At 43.5% G+C, this 27,659-nt stretch overlaps 2 protein-coding genes across 3 annotated transcripts in view; one reads left to right on the top strand and one right to left on the bottom strand.

The window, feature by feature from the left end:
* The window catches only part of TXNDC12 (thioredoxin domain containing 12), a 37,476-nt gene extending 35,813 nt beyond the window's left edge, over window positions 1-1,663 (bottom strand). The window contains exon 1 of the mRNA XM_033226385.1: window positions 490-1,663. Coding sequence (XP_033082276.1) covers window positions 490-586 — 97 coding nt within the window. The 5' untranslated portion in view covers window positions 587-1,663. The remainder of the gene's footprint in view (window positions 1-489) is intronic.
* BTF3L4 (basic transcription factor 3 like 4) overlaps window positions 1,614-27,659 on the top strand; it is a 34,587-nt gene continuing 8,541 nt past the window's right edge. For both annotated transcript variants that reach the window (XM_033226384.1, XM_033226383.1), the window contains exons 1-3: window positions 1,614-1,878; window positions 5,531-5,597; window positions 11,153-11,266. In XM_033226384.1, coding sequence (XP_033082275.1) covers window positions 1,631-1,878; window positions 5,531-5,597; window positions 11,153-11,266 — 429 coding nt within the window. In that variant the 5' untranslated portion in view covers window positions 1,614-1,630. The remainder of the gene's footprint in view (window positions 1,879-5,530; window positions 5,598-11,152; window positions 11,267-27,659) is intronic.

Genomic DNA, 27,659 nt, shown 5'->3' with positions numbered 1-27,659 from the left:
CTCTTCTTATGCACTAGATCCAGCTACCTGGGATGCAGGTGCTGTCTCCCAAAGGCAAGCAAGTAGCAGTAACCTAGCTCTGCACGGAAGAGGCAAGGAGAGAAATCTTCAGACCTAGGACAGGGTTCTCTGCCTATGCAGGTCCCCAACGGCTCTACTCCTCCTGGGTGGGAAGGTGACCGCTCCTCAGGACCTCCCAAGTGCTAGGCACTATGCCGGGCTCTTAAACAAGCTTTTCTTATATTACGGGCCATTCCTTCCCCCCAACCCAGTAATTTAGAGAGGCCTCAAGTAGAACTTCTTCATTCCCCAGACCTGCTACTCTCTACCCCAAGAAATCTTCAAACTCCAGGAGTGATTGGGGAAGATAAAAAGAAATCTGGCGTGGTCTAAGAGATATAACGGGAGGGGAACGGTGTTAGGGCAAGAAGAGGTTATACTGGGCTGGGGCCCAGGATCAGTAAAGAGAAGATAAGAACGCGGTCTGACCCTTTCCAAGCCCATTATGTCCATCAGAAGAGATGACGAGGAGCAGGAAACTGAAGCCCAGCAAACAGGTGGCCCCGAGACGAGGCCGCGTCTCCATGGCAGTAGGGGCGCGGGGCCACGGGGCTGAGCGGACGGAGGGCCCGAGTCCCAGCAGACGGTCCACACCGTTCGCCGAGCGCGGCTCAGCACAACCCCTCTCCTTCCCAGATTTTTTTTTTTTTTTTTTTCAAACTCTGGAGGAAGTGATGTTAGACGGATGTGGGTGGTGCCTCCGGGGTCCGGTTTGGGATGGAGTGAGTTTAAAGGTGCAGATCACGTAGAAGGGTACGAGAGCTCTTCTCGAGCGCGAGTTGCTTTCCATGGATTCTGGGTGTCTAGGTCCTGGGACGGAGTGGGAAAATGTGGGCCAAGATAGTAAGGGCGGGGGAGAGGTTCGGGAGAACCGCTGCTGCTCGCGTCCGCCACCCAGTCCAGCCCCTCCCCGCAAGAACCGCTGCACTTCCTAGTCAAACGCAAATTATTGATTCGTGAGGTCAGTCGCTCCCAACAGTGGGCGAATTGCCCACTGGCCTCGGATTCTCCTTCCCCCTCCACAAATAAAGACTGGACGACTGGATTTCATTGTTAGGTTCCTGCCAGGGTCTCCGAGGAGACCTGGCAAGCCTGTTCTGCGGTGCGTCGGCTCGTGCCGTGCAGGCATGCACTTTCCCTCTGGAGAAGCTCTGTACCTTATTTTTCCTTGCAACCGCAAATCTTCTACTCAGGGATGATGCAACCAACTGATGCAAGCTCCGAGAAAACCAAACTTGGGGCCTCTTATTGCAAAACTGACTTAGGTGGACTTAGGACACCAGGACAGAAGTCACTGCAGGCTAAAGTGTAAAGCTTCTTCTGGTTATTTTTCTTGTAGGTTGAGGATTTCTTCCCAATTTTTCCCCTCCGCTGTATAACAGGTGAAAATGTCCGGTCTTTTTCTTCCTGGTACTAGTTGAGTCCTAAAGTCCGTACTTAATGCATAGCGAAAAAGCAACCTAACAAAAGTACACACCCAAACAAAAACGTACCGACCGCCCTTTTATTAGGTTCCCTAAAATTGTAGGCAGAGACACAATGGAACGCTCGGGAGACTGCAAGCCCCAGGATGCTGCGCGGCCACCTGCACCTGCCGCCACTAGCACTAGAGGGATGCGCAAAGCAGGCGCGTCGTTGGATTTCAGATGTGCGCTCCCGGGATAGGCTGCCCCGGAGAGGGAGAGGCGGGGTCGGGTGTGTCACGTGGACCTGCTCCCGCCGCCGCTGCCGCCGCCGCCGTCGTCTTTCTCTGTCTCGGCTGAGGAAGCCATCTTGCTCTTCCCGCGTGCTGGTGTTGGAGGACCCTCCCGGCTTCAGGTGAGACCCCCGGCGGTCCCGCCACTCCACGGCCATAGGCCGCTGCGCACGGTCTCCCCCCGCCCTCTCCTTTCGACACCCGCCAACCGCTCAGGCTGCCACTTCCGCCGTGGTGCGGCGAGCGGGGGCGGAGGCGGCTGGCTTGGCCTGTCGGTTACCGGCGGCGCAGCTGGGGGTCGGCACCTGTGGGAAGGTCCCCAGCAACACCGCCCGCTGTGGGAGCGAGCGGGCCCGCACTGTTGCCGCCGAGATCTCGTCCCAGGAGGCGGGTGGACGCCCCTCCTCTGTCCCATTACTCCTCATTCACAACAGCAGTGTTGTGTGCTTTGGGCTTTATACATGCTCTCTGTTGTCATCTCATTTGATGCTCCCAGCCTACAGATAGGGACGCTGAGGTTACCACTTCCCGCCCTCAAGTCCAGGGAACCGAACTCAGTTGCAGCACTCTTCACCTTGTAATGGCAATGTTTGTTTACAAGTCGGCGTCCCTTGCCCATCTTTATAACCCCCTCTCAACTGCCTGCTGACTGACCGACAGGCTGTGTTGCACAGCTAGTGAATGGCGGTTTCAACTTCCGTTCCCACGTTGTTGCAGTTTACCATAGTTGTCCCCTCGGGAGTGGTAACAATAGTTACCAGTAACTGTGTATCTTCTGTGAACCATTCCCTGTGGTTGATAATGTTTTAACCCTCAAAACAACCCTGTGAAGTACGTGGTGTTAAACCTTTGCAAATGCAGGGGGAAAACAAGTGCAGAGAAGAAAAATACCTTTCCCAAGTGGTAGAACCTTGGTCTTTCTGATTCCAAAGCCTGCGCTTGTCTTAGAGAAACCCTGCATAATAAGAAGTCAGGACTCAAGGTTGCAATTATTTTTATCTCTGTGTAAACATGATGTATGTGAAAGTGCCTACCACAATGCCTCTAACTTAGGCACTTAATAAATATAGATAAACCTGTTTACACCCTTTCTTGAGTCCTTGAGAACAGTGCCAAAAGATCCTGGGATCCCCAAGGAAGAACTCATTAATCATGTGGCTTTAGGAAGTTACTTCTCCCTTTTGGGCCTAGGAAGGGACTTCTCCCTTCTGGGCCCTCATTTCCTAATCTATTAAGATGGGAGGGAGGGAACTGTTTTGTTTGTAATTTACACTTTGCTGCTGCTAGCGGGGGTTGAGATGACACCACAGACAGGAATGATGGGTGCAATAAAGTAAAGGTTGATTGAGAATAGGGAATTAAACTAGGTGATCTTGGAGGTCTACTCCAGATTCTGAGCTTGACATCTCATAGACTGAGTCCAGTCCTCTTTCCTACTTGAATTCCACACACCGCAACTTGCTAAGAAACAAAAGACCACTCTTCTTCCTCCCCTACTGCCTTGAGCTCTCAGTCTCCCTAAAATCCTTTTTCTCTGAGATACTCCTGAGGAACAAAATTTCTCAATTCTGTGGTCCTGACCACCTGGAATGGAATCTGTTCTTTCATCTGTTTCTTGATTTGAAGAGTGAATTTTGTTCTTGCTTTTATTTCAGACAAGTCAAGACTTTGTCTTGGCATCGCAACCTCTGTCTCTTCTCTTGGGAATTGTTACTTCAAAATGCAGAAGAATCCCAAAGGGTTTACCCAGTATCTAGGTCTAATGTTTTTTCTTAGCCCCTTTTTTTTTGCAATGAATTCCTTAGGCTCTTTGTTAGTTCACTACACTCTCATGGCCACATTCCTTTGAGAAAAGTGAATGTTGATCCTTTTCTGTGGATGTTTGAGCATAGGAATTGAGATTTCAGTCATCAAATTTAAGTCTATGGCAGAGCTAAGATTGGCACACAGTTAAGACTTCTTGTTTTGAACTCTAAACACACTTCCTCCTATAAAAGTGTTTTTAGCTGCTTCAGCATTGTGATACAGTGCTGAGCAGAGTGAAGAATCATAAATTCTAAATATTATTTGGGATCTGGACATTAGCCTTAAAGAAGAGATATATACAGGTTAGTGCCTAAGTACAGTGTCAAAGTACAAAGTGGTTAGTAATTATATAGTCTTCGATGCTCCTTTATTAATCTCTCAAATGAAGCAAACAGTATCTTTTTCATGGGAATGATGACTATACAGGGTTTAGAGAATTGGCCAAGGAAGGTTTGTTAACAGCCTAGTCCCTTATTACCTCCTCCACATCTCAGTAATGATTTGTTGATCCACAGAACAAGTAAAACAAGACTTTTATTTTGGTGGGTTTTTTTGTTTTGTTTTGTTTTTGAGATGGAGTTTCACTCTTGTTGCTCAGGCTGGAGTACAATGGCACAATCTCGGCTCACCACAACCTCCGCCTCCCGAGTTCAAGCGATTCTCCTGCCTCAGCCTCCCGAGTAGCTGGGATTACAGGCATGTGCCACCATGCTTGGCTAATTCTGTATTTTTAGTAGAAACAGGGTTTCTCCATGTTGGTCAGGCTGGTCTCGAACTCCCGACCTCAGGTGATCCACCCACCTCAGCCTCCCAAAGTGCTGGGATTACAGGCGTGAGCCTCCTTGCCGGGCCTTAATTTGGCTTTTCTTTGTTTATGTAATGTAGAATGTTATGACCCATTATAAACTTAAGAATGTTTTTTTCTTAGTGGGAATATCACTGACCAAACTAGATTCATGACTATAATATTAGAATCTTCAAAATCAAGATTAGCTTTAAAAAGCTTGTTTTAGGAGTCTCCTCTCCCCACCAACATTTATTACTGTAGCAAAGATATGTTTTTGTTAAATTGTGCAATGAAGCATTTTACCCTGTAGGCAAGAATATCCTGACAAGTATAACATACTGTATCAGTGCAGGGTATTGAATGAACTCTGGAGAATGCTGCAGAAGCACCAAACGTCTGAAAACCTGGTTCTCTTTCCCCATTATTAACATACCATCTGACCTTGAATAAAGGATGTGACTACTTGATATCTTGACAGCTAGACAGCCTTTTGTTGAATTTCTTCTTTGTTCAGCTTTTTTTTCCTTTTATCATCTTTATGGTTTATAAGAAATACAGAATGTGATTTGGGAGGGAAAAAAAATCTACTTGAAGCTTTTGCTAATAACATTTGGTAACAGCTCTCTGCTGTAAAAATCTTTGGGGAAAAAAAACTGGCTTGCCTACAGAGATTTCATAATTGGTTAGGCTTAACTGAATGCCAAAGGATTGAATCATGTTTTAAGGAGGGATCTTTGAATAGGTGACTTTGAGTCCCATTCTATTTTGTTTGTATATTTGATTCCCTCATGGTAATTTAATTTTGATTTTAAAAATATTTGGTTATACACATGTACCGTAGAACTTAAAGTATAATAAAAAAATAAAGAATAAGTCTTTAGAAACAGAGGCATTGACAGAGTTCACAGCCTTATCTGTAATTGGGACTTCTAAGAGCAGACTGTATCTCATAAGGCTGATTTGAGATTTAAAAAATAATAATATGTTCAAAAAACTGAAAAAAATCTGGTTTATGAAGCTAGAACAAGTTATTAATGTTTATTAAGAATATAGACAGTATTAATATGGTCATGGTATTGATGCATACTACAAGCCCAGTGAACTAGAAGGTACTGTTGCATAAATAGTTTGTTAATTTCGGTAAAAGAGTGACTTTAACAAATCTATTTTTCCCCCCCTAGATTTACCAACAGCATGAATCAAGAAAAGTTAGCCAAACTTCAGGCTCAGGTCCGGATAGGGGGCAAGGTGAGTGTGGCATAAGAAAAATTGATAGGAGAATGTATGTAACCAGATAGTGTTATTATTTCAGATTTGTGGTCATTGAAAATCTAAAATCTTTTCAATAATCAAGATCAAACCACATTCGAATTTGAAAATAACTTGTCTGGATCTAAAATAGGTGACTAGAACACTTTTCTCTCTGATGATGCAATGGAAATAGCCACATTTGTTTGAATCCTAACTCTTAACATCTGCCAGTTATATGATGTGAACAAGTTATCCAACCTTGTTAAGCTTCCACTTTCTTATCTGCAAAATAGAAATAATCCTACATAAGGTGTTTAAAGATTAGGGTAATATTTATAAAACACCTAACATGGTGTCTAGCACAGAGTAGATGCTTAATAAATGATAGCTGTTACGGTTAGACTCACTTGCAGGGCGTAGCCGATGTTAGGGTTACTTCATCTTGACTGGATATTACCTACTTGTACAGAGGTTTAGCTGGAGATGCTTAAGTTGATTATATATTTTGTTCATTGCCAGGTTTTCCCCACAAATTCTTACCTGTTCTTCCATGTTGGTGAATATGAATGTGAGCTTTCTTATTCCCTGTACTTTTTAAAGCCTAAGGAAGAGCTAGTTGTAAACAACAAAAGTCTTTGATTCTCTTCAGCTGTGGCACCAGGCTCAAGGAGACTATTCTACCCATATCTCTGCCCAGTACAATCTTTGCAAAAGGGAAAGAAAGAGTAGTACTTACCTCTGACCTGAAGTGGTAGGCAGGACACTACTTTTTGTAGTGGGTCACACTATGTCATTTACACAGACAATAACCACAGCTTCTGGGGATGAGGACAAGGGAAGGGAAGAAGAGCCAGTACTTTCTCCTTCTTCCACAGTGGTACAGTTATATGAGTCTAGAGTTAGATTAACACAGTCATGTAACCACAGTAGTCACATTGTACCATCAAGTATGATGTGATGTGCCAATGCAAAAACTAGGGATAGTCAAGAACTATAGAATATACCTAGAAGAGCGAGCTTGATGTAGCACATCGCCATTATGTTATTTTAAAACTGTGGTTGGTACATTCAATTTAGCTATTGTATATTGAGCACCTACTATGTGCCAGGCACATAGAAGATAAACAAGATCACAGCTCTGCTTGGGAGAGAGATGCTCACAATTATAATGGAGAATAGTGAGTGTTATAATGAAATACAAGGTGCTCTTGCCTAGAGGAGACAAGGAAGTCATTACTGAGCTCTTATTTAAAGGATAAACAAGAATTTATCACTAGGCAGAAAGGTAATGGCTGGCAGAAAGGTAATGGACAGTGGCTCACGCCTATAATCCCAGCACTTTGAGGGGCTGAGGTGGGTGAATCACTTGAGGTCAGGAGTTCAAGACCAGCTAGCCAACATGGTAAAACCCTGTCTCTACTAAAACTACAAAAATTAGCCTGGTGTGGCAGAGCACACCTGTAGTCCCAGCTACTCAGGAGGCTGAGGCAGGAGAATCACTTGAACCTGGGAGGTGGAAGTTGCAGTGAGCCAAGATTGCACCACTGCACTCCAGCCTGGGCAACAGAGCAAGACTCCATCTCAGGAAAAAAAATAAATAAATAAAAGAGGGTTCATGGAGGTAGAGTAAAAAGAGTTGTTATTTCTATACTTGCAAAGGCACATACGGTGCTAAGTTAACACCGTACTTAATGGAATGGCTTGCTTTAATTTGGTACAACTATTCTTTTTTTTTTTTTTTTTTGAGAGGGAATTTCAGTCTTGTTGCCCAGGTTGCAGTGCAATGGCACGATCTTGGCTCACTGCAACCTCCGCTCCCAGGTTCAAGCGATTCTCCTGCCGCAGCCTCCCGAGTAGCTGGATTACAGGCATGCGCTACCACGCCTAGCTGAATTTTTGTATTTTTAGTAGAGATGGGGTGTCTTCATGTTGGTTAGGATGATCTTGAACTCCTGACCTCAGGTAATCTGCCCGCCTCAGCCTCCCAAAATGCTGGGATTACAGGCGTAAGCCACCGCACCCAGACCTTTTTTTTTTTTTTTTTTTTTTTTTTTTTTTTTTTTTGAGACAGAGTGTCTTTCTATTGCCCAGGCTGGAGTGCAGTGGCGCGATCTCAGCTCACTGCAAGCTCTGCCTCTCAGGTTCACACCATTCTCCTGCCTCAGCCTCCATATAGGCGCCCGCCACTACACCCAGCTAATTTTTTGTATTTTTTTTAGTAGAGACAGTGTTTCACCGTGTTAGCCAGGATGGTCTCAATCTCCTGACCTCGTGATCTGCCTGCCTCAGCCTTTTTTTTTTTTTTTTTTTTTTTTTTTTTTTGAGATGGAGTCTCGCTCTATCACCCAGGCTGGAGTTCAGTGGTGTGATCTTGGCTCACTGCAACCTCCGCCTCCTGGGTTCAAGTGATTCTCCTGCCTCAGCCTCCTGAGTAGATGGGATTACAGGCATGTGCTACTACGCCTGGCTAATTTTTGTATTTTTAGTAGAAATGGGGTTTTACCATGTTGGTCAGGCTGGTCTCAAACTCCTGACCTTCCGGTCTGCCCGCCTCGGCCTCCCAAAGTGCTAGGATTACAGGCGTGAGCCACCGCGCCTGGCCGGTACAGCTATTCTTTAGAGTATGTAATACATAGAGAATGGCAGGAAATGAAATGACCAGGTTTTTGGGATTCCATCATACTTTTATATGCCATACCAAGGAGCTTGGAGTTTTATCCTATAGGCAGTGGGCAGCTATTAAAGGATTTTAAGAAGGAAATGACTGCCATTTTAGAAACGTAACTGCTGGCGTTGTGGAAAATGGAACGAAATGGAAGTTGGGCATGTAGGAGAACAATTGAGAGGCTATTGCTATAGTATAAGGCAGCAGTCCCCAATCTTTTTGGCACCAGGGACTGGTTTCATGGAAGACAGTTTTTCCACAGATAGGGGGATGATGGTTTTGGGATAAAGCTGTTGCACCTCACATCATCAGGCATTAGTTAGATTCTCATAAGGAGTGCGCAACCTAGATTCCTGGCATACACAGTTCACAACAGGGTTCTCGCTCCTGTGAGAAACTAATGCTGGCCGGGCGCGGTGGCTCAAGCCTGTAATCCCAGCACTTTGGGAGGCCGAGACGGGCGGATCACGAGGTCAGGAGATCGAGACCATCCTGGCTAACACGGTGAAACCCCGTCTCTACTAAAAATACAAAAAACTAGCCGGGCGAGGTGGCGGCGCCTGTAGTCCCAGCTACTCGGGAGGCTGAGGCAGGAGAATGGCGGGAACCCGGGAGGCGGAGCTTGCAGTGAGCTGAGATCCGGCCACTGCACTCCAGCCTGGGCGACAGAGCGAGACTCCGCCTCAAAAAAAAAAAAAAAAAAGAGAAACTAATGCTGCCGCTGATCTAACTGGCGGTGGAGCTCAAGCAGTAATGCTCGCTCATGCCCCCCGCCCCATCTCCTGCTGTGCTGTCGTGTTCCTAACAGGTCACGTACTGGTACCAGTCAGTGGCCTGGCGGTTGGGGACCTCTATTATATGGGATATAGGAGTTGAAATTGACACGATTTAGTGACTGATGGGATATGGGGGGTGAAGGGCATGCAGAAGAATCTAGGATAACCCACAGATTCATGATTTTAGAGACTTGAGTATATGGTGGTACCACCAGCTACAAAAGTTAGGAAATATAGAAAGAATAGATTGGTAGACTGATAAGCTTTAAGAGATGTTGAATTTGAGGTACCTGAGGATCATTCACGTTGAGGTATTCACCAAGCAATTGAGCTATCCCTGAGTCAGGAATGCTTCACAAGTGAGTGCCTATGTAAATAGTCCTTCAGCAACTAGATTTCAAGGCATCCTCTGCCGTCACGTCTCTCCTCCACTGCCACCAGAATTGCTGAGACTGAAGCCCCTACCTTCCCTCTATAAGGCTGATTCCCTGAGTACTACTATAGGAGCTGCCCAGAGATTGAAACCACTATTCCATTCTCCTTACTCCTACCAGTTTTAGAAAGATTTCACCCTCAAGACTTAATAAACTGATTCAGGAATTTAATCCATTATTTTAAATAGTATTTCCATGGAAAAATGTATTTAGAGTTTCAAAGTATCAATTTAGAAATGAACTTTTTCTTTCTCAGTAACTAGCATAATTTCCAACCTGTTTGCTCAGGCCAAGATTCTAAGCATCATCCAAATGTCCTTTTTTTCTTGTATCCCACGTGTAATCCATCAGCAAAGTCATGTGGTCTCTTGTGAGAATCTAACCCCACACCATCTTCACTGCCATATTCCTCATCTTTTGCCAGGGCGGCTACAGGAGCCTGCTGACTGGTCTCATTATAATCCATTTTCCACATAGCAACTTCAGTCATAAATAATCAGATCAAGTCACTCCCATGCTTAAAACCTTTCAATGGCTTCCCATTGCAGTCAGAATGAAATCCAGCTCCTGCCCATGGCATTCTAAGCTACATAATCTGGTCCTTGCCTATCTTTCTGATTTCATACTCTTCCTCCGTTCCCATTGTTCACTCTACTCTAGCCATACTGGCCCATTTTCTCTCTTCTAGAAAGGACAAGTTCAACCTTGTTTAATTCTGCTTGGAACATTCTTGCCCTAGTTATGGGTCTCAATTCTTATATTACCTCTTCAGAGGGGATTTCCTGTACTTTCTAATAAAGTAGTGCTTTACTCCTACTTAGTCATTCTTCCTGTGCTCTAGTTTTGTTTTTTTCTTAATAGTACTTAATCCCATTTGAAATTGTCTAATTTGTTTATTGATTTTTTTCCTCCTGCTGTAATGTAGGCATTAATTTTCAGTTATGTCCTAATTCCCCAAATTTCAGAATATCTTTAGACTATTGGCAGGGGGTGGTAGTTACTGTAAGAAATGATAATGTTTTAAAATTGTTATAAAGTACTTAAATTGTCTTGAAGTTATACATTATGTATACATTATGTTTTATTAGCAAACATTTTATTGTGTTAAAATGATAAAGGCTGGATATTAGATAAGAATAATTCAACCTGAGAAAGCTGATAAGGAAAAAAAAAGAACTGGCTAGAACTGACCTTTAAAAATCTGCATTAGGGCCGGGCGCGGTGGCTCAAGCCTGTAATCCCAGCACTTTGGGAGGCCGAGACGGGCGGATCACGAGGTCAGGAGATCGAGACCATCCTGGCTAATACGGTGAAACCCCGTCTCTACTAAAAAAAATACAAAAACTAGCCGGGCGAGGTGGCGGGCGCCTGTAGTCCCAGCTACTTGGGAGGCTGAGGCAGGAGAATGGCGGAAACCCAGGAGGCGGAGCTTGCAGTGAGCTGAGATCTGGCCACTGCACTCCAGTCCGGGCGACAGAGCGAGACTCCGCCTCAAAAAAAAAAAAAAAATCTGCATTAGGCTGACAGCCACAACCTCTGAGCAATCTTATAATATTAATCATTATTATTTTGTCCATTTTTTAATGTGGGTTTTAGTTAGATTATTGTGATATATTAGATGTGATTGCAGTTGCCAGATGCTGGGCATGCTAACACTTCTGTTTGGTTATTTTTCAGGGTACAGCTCGCAGAAAGAAGAAGGTGGTACACAGAACAGCTACAGCTGATGACAAAAAGCTTCAGAGTTCTCTAAAAAAACTGGCTGTGAATAATATAGCTGGTATTGAAGAGGTATGATCACTTTGCAAGTTGTTAAATTATGTGGGTACATGCATAAATAATTGTCTAGACTTTTCAGATGTAAAATATCAACTTAGAAAAATCTTTGATAGGCCAGGCGCGGTGGCTCAAGCCTGTAATCCTAGTACTTTGGGAGGCCGAGACGGGCGGATCACGAGGTCAGGAGATCGAGACCATCCTGCCTAACACGGTGAAACCCCGTCTCTACTAAAAAATACAAAAAGCTAGCCGGGCGAGGTGGCGGGCGCCTGTAGTCCCAGCTACTCGGGAGGCTGAGGCAGGAGAATGGCGTAAACCCGGGAGGCGGAGCTTGCAGTGAGCTGAGATCCGGCCACTGCACTCCAGCCCGGGCGACAGAGGAAGACTCCGTCTCAAAAAAAAAAAAAAAAAAAAGAAAGAAAGAAAAATCTTTGATATTGTCACTGATGTCTTTGAAGGACTGTGGCACTTTGATTTTTGTATGAAATTAAATGATGCTCAAAAAAATAATTTTAGTAGACAGTTAAGGATTTTCATCATACTTTTCAGGCTCAAGATATTTGCATATATGACAAAATTATGTAACTGCTTTTGATTATTAATATAAAATGTCTCCAATAATATAGAAATAAACCCCAACATTTCTTCAGATGAGATAGACTTTTTTTCTTTTCTTTTTTTTTTTTTTGAGATGGAGTTTCACTCTGTCGCCCAGGCTGGAGTGCAGTGGCGTGATCTTGGCTCACTGCAACCTCCTCCCAGGTTCAAATGATTCTCCTGCCTCAGCCTCCCGAGTAGCTGGGACTACAGGTGCGCGCCACCATGCCCGGCTGATTTTTGTATTTTTAATAGAAATGGGGTTTCACCATGCTGGCTAGGCTGGTCCCAAACTCCTGACCTCGTGATCCGCCCGCCTCGGCCTCGCAAAGTGCTGGGATTACAGGCGTGAACCATGGTGCCCAGCCAGACTTTTTTTATTATTTAAGATTTTGGACTCATGGCTCAATAGCGGTAGACTTTTTTTTTTTTTTTTTTTTGAGACGGAGTCTCGCTCTGTCGCCCAGGCTGGAGTGCAGTGGCCAGATCTCAGCTCACTGCAAGCTCCGCCTTCCGGGTTTACGCCATTCTTCTGCCTCAGCCTCCCGAGTAGCTAGGACTACAGGCGCCCACCACCTCACCCTGCTATTTTTTTGTATTTTTTTATTAGAGACGGGGTTTCACCATGTTCGCCAAGATGGTCTCGATCTCCTGACCTCGTGATCTGCCCATCTCGGCCTCCCAAAGTGCTGGGATTACAGGCTTGAGCCACCGCGCCTGGCCAGCGGTAGACTTTTACCCTACTGCACCTTTATATTCTACAGAGTTTCATTAGTTACTACCTCAGCCAAAAGGCTTTCGCAATAACTTTACATGGGTTAGATTTCTTAGTAAAAGTGTTTCAAAAATTGTTTAAAATGTGTAAGTCGGCTGGGTGCAGTGGCTCACTCCTGTAATCCCAACACTTTGGGAGGCCGAGGCAGGCGGATCGCCTGAGGTCAGGAGTTCAAGACCAGCCTGGCCAACATGGTGAAACCCCATCTCTACTAAAAATACAAAAATTAGCTAGGTGTGGTGGCACAGGCCTGTAATCCTACCTACTCGGGAGGCTGAGGCAAGAGAATCACTTGAACCCATGAGGCAGAGGTTCTGGTGAGCCAAGATTGTGCCATTGTACTCCAGCCTGGGTGACAGAGTGAGCATCCGTCTCAAAAAAAAAAAAAATTGTCAGTTTATTGTATTTTGATGACACTATTTTTTTCAAATATGAGACCAAAGATTAATGTCATTCCAAAAGATGCTTAATAAATAACAACAACTACTTGTGATTTTACCACCTAGATTCACTTCTGCCTGATGATTCCATTTGTTTTTTTGTTTTTTAAGACAGAATCTCACTCTCTCCCAGACTGGAGTGCAGTGGCATGATCTGTGCTCACTGCAACCTCCGCCTTCTGGACTCAAGCAACTCTCCTGCCTCAGTCTCCCGAGTAGCTGGGATTACAGGCGCCCACCACCATGCCCAGCTAATTTTTTTTTTTTTTTTTTTTGTATTTTTAGTAGAGATAGTGTTTCACTATGTTGGCCAGGCTGGTTTCAAACTCCTGACCTCAAATGATCTGCCCACCTTGGCTTCCCAAAGTGCTGGGATTACAGGTGTGAGCCACCGCACACAGCCAATTCCATCTGTGATAGTAACCAAAGTCTATGCTTTCACTGCCGTAAGTTAAATTTAATCGTTACTGTGTGTGGTACCACCTCACAATTTTAAATAGATGACTAGTGTACATGTGCTATAAAACATGAATCAGAACTAATGTGGAGGTAGGGGCCGGGCACAGTTGCTCACACTTGTAATCCCAGCACTTTGGGAGACCAAGGCGGGCAGATCTTCTGAGGTCAGGAGTTTGAGACCAGCCTGGCCAACATGGTGAGATCTGTCTCTTCTAAATATACAAAAATTAGCCAGGCATGGTAGTGCGCGCCTGTAATCCCAGCTATTTGGGAGGCTGAGGCAGGAGAATGGCTTGAACCCAGGAGGCAGAGGTTGCAGTGAGTAGAGATCATGTGAGACTCTGTCTCCAAAAAAAAAAAGAAAAGAAAAGAAACAGTGTGGAGGTAGGGATCATTAATAAAGAAATAGCAGAGTTAAATGGCAAAGAAAAGGTAGTGGAATGCAAAATGCCACATGTTCCTTCCACCTTGCATACATAAATGAATAAAATTAACACATCATTTAAATCTGCTTTGTATGTTGAAAATCAGTGTACTGATAAAATAGTAGAAAATGTAAGCCACATGTGTACTTTTCCTTTCAGCTTGATGTGACTGTGCCTTCTTACTCTGAGATACAGATTAGAGCTTCATTTGTAAGACCTGAAATTATATTTAGACATTATTTTTTTGAGTTATTGAAAGCTTTTATATATTTTGATGGACTTGAAATATTTTTAGAGAGACCATTCTCTCAATCTTAGATAAATACTAGAAAAAACAAATCTAAGTTCCTTCAAACCTCTTTTTAAAAATCTAGGCCGGGCGCGGTGGCTCAAGCCTGTAATCCCAGCACTTTGGGAGGCCGAGACGGGCGGATCGCGAGGTCAGGAGATCGAGACCATCCTGGCTAACACGGTGAAACCCCGTCTCTACTAAAAATACAAAAACTAGCCGGGCGAGATGGCGGGCGCCTGTAGTCCCAGCTACTCGGGAGGCCGAGGCAGGAGAATGGCGTAAACCCGGGAGGCGGAGCTTGCAGTGAGCTGAGATCCGGCCACTGCACTCCAGTCCGTGCAACAGAGCGAGACTCCGCCTCAAAAAATAAAAAAAAAAAAAAATTAAAAAATTAAAAAATTAAAATAAAAATCTAAAACTTGGTAAAAATGAATAAGTTGCAATAATACACATGAATTCTGATAATATTAAACCTAACCTACTTGTAAATGTTTATACAATTTTATATCTTTGCCTGCCTTTCTACCCTTCAACTCCTCTGCCCCCCAACCTCAGCACTATTGACATTTTGAACTAGATAATTATTTGCTGTGAGAGCTGTCCTGTGCATTATAGGGTATTTAGCAGCATCCCTGGCCTTCACCCACTAGATGCCAGTAACACCCCTACACTCCTAGTTGTGGCAATCAAAAATATCTCTAGATATTGCCATATGTACCTTGCAGGCAAAGGGCACCCTTAGTTGAGAAACACTTCTTTTTTTTTTTTTTTTTTTTTTTTTGAAACGGAGTCTCGCTCTGTCATCCAGGCTGGAGTGCAGTGGCCAGATCTCAGCTCACTGCAAGCTCCGCCTCCCGGGTTTACGCCATTCTCCTGCCTCAGCCTCCTGAGTAGCTGGGACTACAGGCGCCCGTCACGTTGCCCGGCTAGTTTTTCGTATTTTTTTAGTAGAGACGGGGGTTTCACCATGTTAGCCAGGATGGTCTCGATCTCCTGACCTCGTGATCCGCCCGTCTCGGCCTCTCAAAGTGCTGGGATTATAGGCTTAGGCCACCGCGCCCGGCCAGAGAAACACTTCTTTAGAGAGGAAAAAAATTACATTTATACCTTCCTTGCAGTATAGATTTAACTGTGTAATATCTCCAAGGACATGTTTTTCTAAAGTTTTTGTTCAGATCTGGAAGACTTTATGGCTCTCATAATTAGTAAAACTTCTAGTGTAGGGGCAGCGTTTATTTTATAAGTGTTTTACATTGAAATAAGGAACGAGTTAGTCATTTTTGATCTCTTCAGAATATAATCAAACATATAATACTGTGCCGAGGTCATGGTGTTGCTGTAATTGAAATCATCCTAACAAAGTACTTAATGATAGTCAACATTTATTAAATATCTGCGTGCCAAGCATTTTGCTAAGGACTTACTAGACAGTGATAAAGATATTTTGCATGGCCTCTATCTTTTGTAGCTTATGATCTGGTGGGAAAACTAATTAGACAACTAGACAAATCAATATGTATTATTTCCCATTTCAGCTTCACAATATCCCTTTGAGTTGGTTGTCGTTGGTTACAGATGAGAGCGCTGAGGCTTAGAAAAGTAGGTGCCTACCTAAGATCACGTAGCCTAGTAAGTGCTAGAATTCCAGGTTTGAACTAAGGTGTGTCAAAACCAGAGTTCATACTATTCATTAATTTATCTTGCTTTTGCTCTTTTCATTTATACTTGAGTATGCTTATCTTGGCCTTTTCATTTCCTCCCTTCCCTCCTCCCCCATCAAAAAAAAGGGAAAGTAAGAGGTTTACCTGCTTTATATAGGTACTGAGCACCTACCATGCAGAATTCATTACTTAAACCATTATCAAAAAGAAATCCCCATCAGTATTTCCAAGGACATTGCTATTTCTCCTTTTTCAAGTCTTAATATAGGCATTATTTCCTCCCAGAGGCCTTCCTGGTAGCACCTGTACAGCATTTGTGCAGATAAGGGTTAGGTGCCTTTCCTGTGTGCCTCCACAATGCCCTATATCTACTTTTTATTATAGCACTTACTAAATTATATTACAGATTCTTTTTTGTTAATATTGCCACTGCAACTTTTTTGAGGAGTTATACACCTCAAAACATCACACAGAGAATTAATGCCACATAATATGTGGCATGTGTGTACACTATAGCAGCTTCTCTGCCTTTCCCCCATCCTGGTGTTGTCTTCTAACCCTCACAGGATAGTTGTACAGGGAAATCATACCAAGTAATAATACAAGGTGGCAACCATAAAATTTCTGAATATTTGAACCTAAGATGGAGAGGAATTTTACTTTTTGTTCTTCTTTCCCTCTTTCTAAGGTTGATTTTTTGAGAACCAAGATATTTGTTACTTTATATAACCCTTAACAAATCTGAAATATTCCTCTTTGGGAACATCTAGTATACTATATATAACCTGGCTTGCTCATATACTTGGGTTAAAAACAGCTTCTTGAGAAGGAAAAAAGAAGCTATTGCATTAAATGTATACATGAAAAAATGGATATGATTTTCAGAAACACTCAGATATAAACATATATATATGTCTAAGAATAGGAAACACATTAATTAAAATTTTGTTATTTTTGCTTTGGGATGTTTAAAACTTGTTACAAAGTGTGAACTCAGGAATACACTGCCTTTTTGGGTTTTGGCAGTTTAAGTAAAGCAGATAAAAACTTTTGAGAAGAAAAGACACTTTTTGCCATTATTGTATAACAATATAATAGTACTGTCTGTGCTTAGACCTTCAAAACATGAAAGAGGTAGAAAGTGCTCAGTTTAGGGAGTGAGGAGCAGGGAGAGCAGCGGTGGATCTCAAGATTCATTGAATGCACTTAGGCCAAGTAAAGTTTCTCCATACCCCTAATTTTCTACTGTCAGTACTGGATGTCACTAACATTAGTACTATCCAAGCTATCAGTATTTGTAATTTTTTTTCCCCCTTCCAGAGCTTAATTGGTGTCCTTTTCAGAAACTTTAAAAACTAAGGTTGGGTACGGTGGCTCACTCCTGTAATCCCAGCACTTTGGGAGGCCGAGGCAGGTGGATCACCTCAGGTCAGGAGTTCAAGACCAGCCTGGCCAACATGGTAAAACTCTGTCTCTACTAAAAATACAAAAATTGGCCAGGCATGGTGGCGCATGCCTGTAATCCTGCCTATTTGGGAGGCTGAGGTAGGAGGATCGCTTGAACCTGGGAGGCAGAGGTTGCAGTAAGCCGAGATCGTGACATTGCACTCCAGCCTGGGTGACAGAGCAAGACTCTGTCTAAAAAAAAAAACTGAAAGGCTATTTGGAATAAGACAAGCTTTTCCGAACTTTTTTGCATTCATTAGTTCATTGATTTGGTATAATAAATTATATGCAGTTTTTTTTTTTGTTTGTTTGTTTTTAATGTTACCAAACAAAGGAAAACCCAAGGCTGTCAAAAACTAAAGGATAAGACTTCAGGAGGCTGAGGCAGGGGAATAGCTTGAACCTGGGAGGTGGAGGTTGCAGTGAGCCCAGATCGTGCCACTGCACTCTAGCCTGGCGACAGAGCAAGACTCTAAAAAAAAAAAAAAACTAAACAGCTATTTGGAATAAGACAAGCTTTTCCAAACTTTTTTGCATTCATTAGTTCATTGATTTGGTATAATAAATTATATATAGTTTTTTGTTTGTTTGTTTGTTTTTAATGTTACCAAACAAAGGAAAATCCAAGGCTGTCAAAAACTAAAGGATAGGACTTTGGGAGGCTGAGGCAGGGGAATAGCTTGAACCTGGGAGGTGGAGGTTGCGGTGAGCCCAGATTGTGCCACTGCACTCCAGCCTGGCGACAGAGCAAGACTCCATCTCAAAAACAAAAACAAAAACAAAAAGCTAGGTGCGGTAGCTCACGCCTGTAATCCCAGCACTTTGGGAAGCGAAGGCAGGCGGATCACGAGGTCAGGAGATCGAGACCACGTGAAACCCCGTCTCTACTAAAATATAAAAAATTAGCCGGTCGCGGTGGTGGACGCCTGTAGTCCCAGCTACTTGGGAGGCGGAGGCAGGAGAATGGTATGAACCCAGGGAGGCAGAGCTTGCAGTGATCTGAGATCATGCCACTGCACTCCAGCCTGGGTGACAGAGCAAGAAGTCTCAAAAAAAAAAAAAAAAAAAAAAAAACTAGGTATTGATGAGTTTCAGAGATGGTTTCATACAAAGGTCCAGTAAATCACCAGCCTTTTTTTTTTTTTTTTTTTTTTTTTTTTTTTTTTTTTTTTTGAGATAGTCTCACTCCGTTACTCAGGCTGCAGTGCAGTCACACGATCTTGGCTCACTGCAACCTCTGCCTTCAGGGTTTAAGCAATTCTCCTGCCTAAGCCTCCCGCGTAGCTGGGATTACAGACGCACCACCACATCTGGCTAATTTTTATATTTTTAGTAGAAACGGGGTTTCACCACGTTGGCCAGGCTGGTCTTAAACCCCTAACCTCAGAAGATCCACCTGCCTCGGCCTCCCAAAGTGCTGGGAGGATTACAGGCGTGAGCCACTGCTCCCGGCCAATAACCAGCTTTTTTTTTTTTTTTGAGATGGAGTCTCGCTCTGCCGCCCAGGCTGGAGTGCAGTGGCTGGATCTCAGCTCACTGTAAGCTCCGCCTCCCGGGTTCACGCCGTTCTCCCGCCTCAGCCTCCCGAGTAGCTGGGACCACAGGTGCCCGCCACCACGCCCAGCTAATTTTTTGTATTTTTAGTAGAGACAGGGTTTCACCATGTTAGCCAGGATGGTCTCCATCTCCTGACCCCAGGATCTGCCTGCCTCGGCCTCCCAAAGTGCTGGGATTACAGGCGTGGGGTCAGCCGTTTTTAACTATACAATTCATTGGCATTAAAATTCACAATGTTGGCCAACCATCACTATTTTTTTTCATCTCTAGAACTTTTTTCATTTTCCTCAACTGAAACTTGGTACCCATTAAACAATAACTCCTTATTCCCCTCTACTCCAGCCCCTGGTAACAGCCAATCTACTTTCTATTTTACGGATTGCCTATTTTAGATATTTCATATGAACAGAATCATGCAATATTTCTCCTTTTGTGCCTGGAGGCCTTGAGTACCTCACTTAGCATAGTGTTTTCAAGGTTCATCTAGGTCATAGCCTGTCAGAACTTCACTGCTTTATAGCTGAATAATATTCCATTGTATGCATATACCACATCTTATCCATCCTTATCTGCATCTTTTGTATTTAAAAGAGCTTTCTTCCCCTCAGTATAAAAATATATTGCCAGCTGGGTGCAGGCTGGGTGCGGTGGCTCACACCTGTAATCCCAGCACTTTGGTAGGCTGAGGTGGTCAGATCACGAGGTCAGGAGTTCATGACCAGCCTGGCCAACATGGTGAAACCCCATCTCTACAAAAATACAAAAATTAACCTTGCATGGTGGCGTGTGCCTGTAATCCCAGCTACTCGGGAGGCTGAGGCGGAAGAATTGTTTGAACCTGGGAGGCGGAGGTTGCAGTGAGCCGAGATTGTGCCATTGCACTCCAGCCTGGACAACAAGCAAGACTCTGTCTCAAAAAAAACTGGCTGAGCGTGGTGGTGCACGCCTGTAATCCCCGCTACTCAGGAGGCTGAGGCAGAAGAATTGCCTGAACCCAGGAGGCGGAGGTTGCACTGAGCTGAGGTCATGCCATTACACTCCAGCCTGGGCAACAAGAGTGAAACTTCATCTCAAAAAAAAAAGTTATCTGTGTATCTATATAGATAGTAGATATTGCCATTATAGAAAATCAGGAATATAGAGAAAATGTCAAGAAGACAATATTCAACCATAATCCCTACCACCCAGAGAGAGTTACTATTAGTCTTGTATTTAATCTTTCCCATCTTTATGTTCACTATATATATGTGCAATATATATGTTGCTATATATGTCTCATATATATGTCATATATGTCTCATATATCATGTCACATGTGATATATATGTCTCATATATGTCATATAGATATCATATATATATGATTACAGCTAGATGCACAATTTAGAATCCTTTTTCTGGCCAGGTGCAATGACTCATGCCTGTAATCCCAACACTTTGAGAGGCTGAGGTGGAAGGATTTGAGGCCAGGACTTTGAGACCACCCTAGGTAATATTGTGAGATGCTGTCTCTCCAAAAAAAAAAAAAAAAAAGGCCGGGCTGGGTGGCTCACACCTGTAATCCCAGCACTTTGGGAGCCGAGGCAGGTGGATCACAGTGTCAGGAGTTCAAGACCAGCTTGGCCAAGATGGCGAAACCCTTTCTCTACTAAACATACAAAAATCAGCCGGACGTGGTGGTGGGCGTCTGTAATCCCAGTTACTCGTGGTGGGGGCTGAGGCAGAGAATTGCTTGAACTCGGGAGGCAGAGGTTGTAGTGAGCTGAGATCATGCAACTGCACTGCAGCCTGGGTAACAAAGCAAGACTCCATTTCAAAAAAATAAAAAATATATATATAATTTGCTGGGCATGATGGTGCATGCCTGTTATCCCAGCTATTCAGAGGGTAAACAGGAGGATCCTTTGAGCCCAGGAGCTCTAGGCTGCAGTGAGCTATGATCTCACCACTGCACGTCCAGCCTGGGTGACAGAGCAAGATCTTGTTTTTTGTTTGCTTGTTTGTTTTTTGAGATAGAGTCTCACTCTATACCCAGGCTGGAGTGCATTGCCACAGTCTTGGCTCACTGCAACCTCTGTTTCCCAGGTTCAAGCAATTCTCGTGCCTCAAACTCCCAAGTAGTAGCCAGGATTACAGGTGTGTGCCACTGCACCCAGCTAATTTTTTTTTTTTTTTTTTGAGAAGGAGTTTCGCTCTTGTTGCCTAGGCTGGAGTGCAATGGGGCAATCTCGGCTCACCATGACCTCGGCTGCCAGGGTTCAAGCGATTCTCCTGCCTCAGCCTCCCGAGTAGCTGGGACTACAGGCATGCACCACCATGCCCGGCTAATTTTGTATTTTTAGTAGAGATGGGTTTCTCCATGTTTGTCAGGCTAGTCTCGAACTCCCAACCTCAGGTGATCCACCCGCCTCAGCCTCCCAAAGTGCTGAGATTAAAGGTGTAAGCCACCACGCCCAGTCCCACACCCAGCTAATTTTTGTATTTTTAGTAGAGATGGGGTTTCACTGTTTTGGCCAGACTGGTCTCAAATTCCTGACCTCAGGTGATCCACCTGCCTCAGCTTCCCAAAGTGTTGAGATTACAGGCATGAGCCACTGCATCCGACATGTTTTTGTTTTAAAATAATTTTTTTTTTTTAATTTTTTATTTTGAAACAGGGTCTCACTCCGTCACCCAGGCTGAGTGACTCCATCACCATGCCTGGCTACTTTTTAGAATTATTTGTAGAGATGAAGTCTCCCTATGTTGCCCAGGCTGGTCTTGAACTCTTGGTCTCAAGCAGTCCTCCCACCTCTGCCTCCCAAGGTGCTAGGATTACGGGCATGAGCCACCACACCCTGCCAATAATCATTTTTTAAAATAGCATTATATTATAAAAATTGTTTTATGTCATTAAAAAATCCTTTTAATCATGTGTAGGTATCTATGTACATTCCACTGTATGGATATACTGTACTATAATTTAACAGTTCTTTATTATACATATATTGATAATAAAAGAATCATGTGTTGAACTTTTCTATACATAAATATATCTCTCTGGACTGGGCGCCGTGGCTCATGCCTGTAATCCCAACACTTTGGGAGGCCAAGGCGGGCAGATCACGAGATCAGGAGTTCATGACCAGCCTGGCCAACATGGTGAAACCCCATCTCTACAAAAATACAAAAATTAGCTGGGCGTGATGGCACACACATGTAATCCCAGCTACATTCAGGAGGCTGGGGCAGGAGAATTGCTTGAACCCGAGAGGCGGAGGTTAACCCGAGCGGCAGAGGTTGCAGTGAGCAGAGATCACACCACTACACTACAGCCTGGGCGACAGAGTGAGACTATGTCTAAAAATATATATATATGTATGTATATATGTGTAATTAAAAATACATATTAAAATATACTTATATATTTTTAAATATATAAATTATATTATATATTATATATAAATTATATATAATGATATATAAATATTTTATATGTGTGTTTATATATAATAAAATACATGTATATTTATATATAAAAATCTGAGTTCCTTTAACTCTCTTGTTGCCCAAGCTGAAGTGCAGTGGTGCAATCTCAGTTCACTGCAACTTTCGCCTCCTGGGTTCAAGTGATTACCCTGCCTCAGCCTCCTGAGTAGCTGGGATTACAGGTGTGTGCCACCACGCTCAGCTAATTTTTTGTATTTTTAGTAGAGATGGGGTTTCATCATGTTGGCCAGGCTGACCTCAAACTCCTGACGTCGGGTGATCCACCCGCCTCCGCCTCCCAAAGTGCAGGGACTACAGGCATGAGCCACTGCACTCAGCCTCTATAGATTCTTGAAAGTGTAGTTACTGGCTGAAAGAGCCATGAACATTTTTAGAACTCTTCATGCATATTGTCAAATTGCTTTTCAGAAAGAATGTGCCAGTTCTGACTACCTGCAGCATAGATAAAGAGAATTCCTAGCTGGGCGCGGGAATTCTTTTTTGTACCGAAAGTACAAAAAAGTAGCCAGGCATGGTGGCATGCGCCTGTAATCCCAACTACTTTGGGAGGCTGAGGTGGGAGAATTGCTTGAACCCGAGAGGCGGAGGTTAACCCGAGCGGCAGAGGTTGCAGTGAGCAGAGATCACACCACTACACTACAGCCTGGGCGACAGAGTGAGACTATGTCTAAAAATATATATATATATGTATGTATATATGTGTAATTAAAAATACATATTAAAATATACTTATATATTTTTAAATATATAAATTATATTATATATTATATATAAATTATATATAATGATATATAATATTTTATATGTGTGTTTATATATAATAAAATACATGTATATTTATATATATAAAAATCTGAGTTCCTTTAACTCTCTTGTTGCCCAAGCTGAAGTGCAGTGGTGCAATCTCAGTTCACTGCAACTTTCGCCTCCTGGGTTCAAGTGATTACCCTGCCTCAGCCTCCTGAGTAGCTGGGATTACAGGTGTGTGCCACCACGCTCAGCTAATTTTTTGTATTTTTAGTAGAGATGGGGTTTCATCATGTTGGCCAGGCTGACCTCAAACTCCTGACGTCGGGTGATCCACCCGCCTCCGCCTCCCAAAGTGCAGGGACTACAGGCATGAGCCACTGCACTCAGCCTCTATAGATTCTTGAAAGTGTAGTTACTGGCTGAAAGAGCCATGAACATTTTTAGAACTCTTCATGCATATTGTCAAATTGCTTTTCAGAAAGAATGTGCCAGTTCTGACTACCTGCAGCATAGATAAAGAGAATTCCTAGCTGGGCGCGGGAATTCTTTTTTGTACCGAAAGTACAAAAAAGTAGCCAGGCATGGTGGCATGCGCCTGTAATCCCAACTACTTTGGGAGGCTGAGGTGGGAGAATTGCTTGAACCCAGGAGGCAGAGGTTGCGTTGAGCAGAGATAGTGCCACTGCACTCCAGCCTGGGCGACAGAGCGAGATTCAGTCACACACACACAAAAAAAGGCCGGGCACAGTGGCTCACACCTGTAATCCCAGCACTTTGGGAAGCTGAGGCGGGCAGATCATGATGTCAGGAGTTTGAGACCAGCCTGACCAACATGGTGAAACCCCGTCTCTACTAAAAATAGAAAAATGAGCCGGGCATGATGGTGGCGCGTGCCTCTAATCCCAGCTACTCAGGAGGCTGAGGCAGGAGAATCGCTTGAACCCGAGAGGCAGAGGTTGCAGTGAGCCCAGATCGCGCCACTGCACTCCAGCCTGGGTGACAGAGCGAGATTCTGTCTCAAAAAAAAAAAAAAAAGAATTCCTGTCTTGTCAGACTTGTCACCAGAGAATAAGAGAAAGTGATCCCAGCATATGTTATAGACTAATGAGAGCTGTAAGCTTTGACTTAATAATAGCCATTAGAAATAAGCAGATGCTGAGCTAGAATTGAATGTGAAGGATATTACTGACTGACTTATAAGAGCGTGTGCAAAGCCCATAATCCTCAAAATCTCACATTCTTCAGTCTCACAACACCCTAGACGCTTATGTGCCTTATTCTTAAGAAGTCTGTTATTTCACCCTTTTAAACTCTAAGAAGAGGCTAGGTGTGGTGACTTGTGTTTGTAATCCCCGCACTTTGGGAAGCCAAGGCAGGAGGATCATTTAGGGCCAAGAGTTCAAGACCAGCTTGAGTAAAATCATGACACCCTGTCTCTAAAGAAAATAAAAAATTAGCCAGGCATGGTGGCACATGCCTGTAGTCCTACCAACTTAGGAGGCTGAGGTAGAAAGATCCCTTGAGCCCAGAAGTTTGAGGCTGCAGTGAGCTGCTCTTATCAAGCCACTGCACTCCAGCCTGGGAGACAGAATGAACCCTGTCTCTTAAAAGATATAGGAAGAAGTCAGTAAAAGATGAATTTCCTGGTAAACATTTAAGTGCCATTACATATAGGATGGAGTAGCAGTAAAACTTTATTTTAAGGCAACTGCTGGCTGGGTGCGGTAGCTCTGGCCTGTAATCCTAGTACTTTGGGAGGCCTAGGCGGGTGGATCACCTGAGGTCAGGAGTTTGAGACCAGCCTGGCCAACATGGCAAAACCCCATCTCTACTAAAAATACAAAAGTTAGCTAGGCGTGGTGTCACACACCTGTAATCCCAGCTACTTCGGAGGATGAGGCAGTGGAATCATTTGAACTCGGGAAGCAGATGTTGCAGTTAGCAGAGGTTGCAGTGAGCTGAGATTGCGCCACTGCACTCCAACTTGGGTGACAGAGCGAGACTCCGTCTCACAAAGAAAAAAAACAGACAACTGTTAATTCTCTTGTATCATTCTCAGTTGGATTCAAAAAAAGTCACAAAGAAGAATTCAAGCCTCCATGAACTGAGAGGGCAGTTATTAGCAAGAGCTTTGGAGTCAAATATAACTTTGTGAGCCTCCTCTAGCCACAAAAATGTACTGCTGTGTAGGAACAAAGTGAGCATCAAATTTACCAGGTAGGAGGCTACTAAGACTAACTTACGCACCCTATGCAGAGGCCAGCAAAGGTAGCGGTTAAGGTGTTTGATAGCAGCATAAAAGGGCCACCCAGCAGTTGCCAAGAGTGACTTAAAATGCCCCTAATTCTGGAGGGTAGATTGGGCTGATTCTGAAAGGTCAAAACTATAGGAAAATTCAAGCTAAAGATACAGCCCAGGAGATCCTGGGCATCTTCATTGGAGGCACTGCTGATGCTATATTTAAACCTTAATGTGACCCATTATCTAGCATTTGGGGAGTTGGTCTGACAACAACCTTTTTCTTTTTTTTTTTTTTGAGACGGAGTCTCGCTTTGTCGCTCAGGCTGGAGTGAGTGGCGCCATCTTGGCTCCCTGCAAGCTTCGACTCCCGGGTTCCCGCCATTCTCCTGCCTCAGCCTCCCGAGTAGCCGGGACTACAGGCGCCGCCACCGTGCCCTGCTAATTTTTGTAATTTTAGTAGAGACGGGGTTTCACCATGTTGGTCAGGATGGTCTCGATCTCCTGACCTCGTGATCTGCCCGCCTCGGCCTCCCAAAGTGCTGGGATTACAGGCGTGAGCCACCGCGCACGGCTCTTTTTTTTTTTTTTTCCTTTTTTGAGACAGGGTCTCGCTCTATCATCCAGGTTGGAATGCAGTGGTGTGATCACAGCCTCGACCTCCCTCCCACCTCAGCCTCCTGAGTAACTAGGACTATAGGCATGTACTGCCACGCCACCTGGCTTGCTTTTTTTTTTTTTTTTTTTTTTGGTAGTGATGGGGTTTTTGCTGTGTTGTCCAGGCATCTTGAACTCCTGGGCTTAAGCGATCCTCCTGTCTCAATTTCCCTAAGTGCTGGGATTACAGACATGAGCCACCATGCCCAGCCATGATTTTAGAATAAATTGTATAGGAGGCATCCATTCATTCAGCAGATTTGAGTGATTATTATGTACTAGATATTGGGGGAAATACTATGTCTAATAAGGCATGGTCTCTGATCTCAAATTCACCTAGTATGGTCAATGATTTACAAATGCAATTATACTACAAGACAATTCTGTATAATAGCAGTAAGTTGGCACCTTAAGTTTTCACAGAGAAAGAAGCATCTTACCTCAATCTTGGATAAATGGGAATGTGCAAGATGGAAAAGTAGGAAATGGTTCTTCTAAACAGTGAAAACAGCATATATAAGTACATTAGGCATGAGAGGACAAAGTTTACTGCTCACTGCTAGACACATCAGTATTGTTAGAGCAAAACATGAGAGCAAGGGCATTCCGTGGTTTGGACTGGGGTCTCAAAATGCCTCTTTCTCCTTAGCTCAAGTGGTATCGTTTACCTTCAGCTATCTTTAGGGAAAAAAAAAAAACATAAAGGGGATGTTTGGTTGAAAAAAAGACCTCAGTGCTGGTATAGTTGCTAGTTTAATAGTCCCTTTTATTTGGCTGCTCCTTGTTCTTAGATTGTACATATATTATATGGCTTGCTTAAACCACACAGTATAAAATCACTGAAAGAAGTGAAATCTCGATATTAAATGCATATAATTTGCTTTATAACTTTAACAAGTTCCTTATCCCTTCTTTTACCCAAAATGGCAGGGGAGGTGTCTAACTGATCTTGTTCAGCCAAATAATTCATCGTTTGATAGTTTCTAATAGCTTGTACCCAGAAGCCTTATATAACCATGTCATTTGCTCAGAAGGAAGGAATGTTAGATAGAAATAAAATAATCTGAATTAGTTGGGCATGGTGGCACACGCCTGTAATCCCAGAGGCTGAGGCAGGAAAATCGCTTTAACCCAGGAGGAGGAGGTGCAGTGAGCAGAGGTTGCGCTACTGCACTCCAGCCTGGGCAACAGAGTGAGACTCCATCTCAAAAAGAAAGAAAGAGAGAGAGAGAGACAGAAAGAAAATATTATAGCTATTTTACCTTCTAGTATTTCTCTGTATTCTAAAATTAACTAAACTCTCCATCCCTTTCTGGACCTTTCTGTTCCTGAAGCTGCATCTTTTAGACCACTCCATTTAAAACAGCCATGAATAAATTTATGTTTCACAATCTGACACGGAATTCATCTTGCTTTTCACACTAAACGCAAGCATATTTCAAACTAGAAAGACCTATATCAGGGTGTAAAATATAACAACATTTAGCCTTCAGAAGAGAAACTTGAACATAAGGAAAAATTCCATGAGTTTGTTTATTGTTTTTGGCTCCATGTTAGCCTCTTATTTTATAGCCAGTAAGATACATCTTATCTATATACCTGTTTTGTTTCCTTTTGTGT

This window comes from Trachypithecus francoisi, unplaced genomic scaffold (assembly GCF_009764315.1).
Source record: "Trachypithecus francoisi isolate TF-2019V2 unplaced genomic scaffold, Tfra_2.0 Lachesis_group12, whole genome shotgun sequence".
NCBI lineage: Eukaryota > Metazoa > Chordata > Mammalia > Primates > Cercopithecidae > Trachypithecus > Trachypithecus francoisi.
This window is presented reverse-complemented; position numbering and strand designations above follow the sequence as displayed.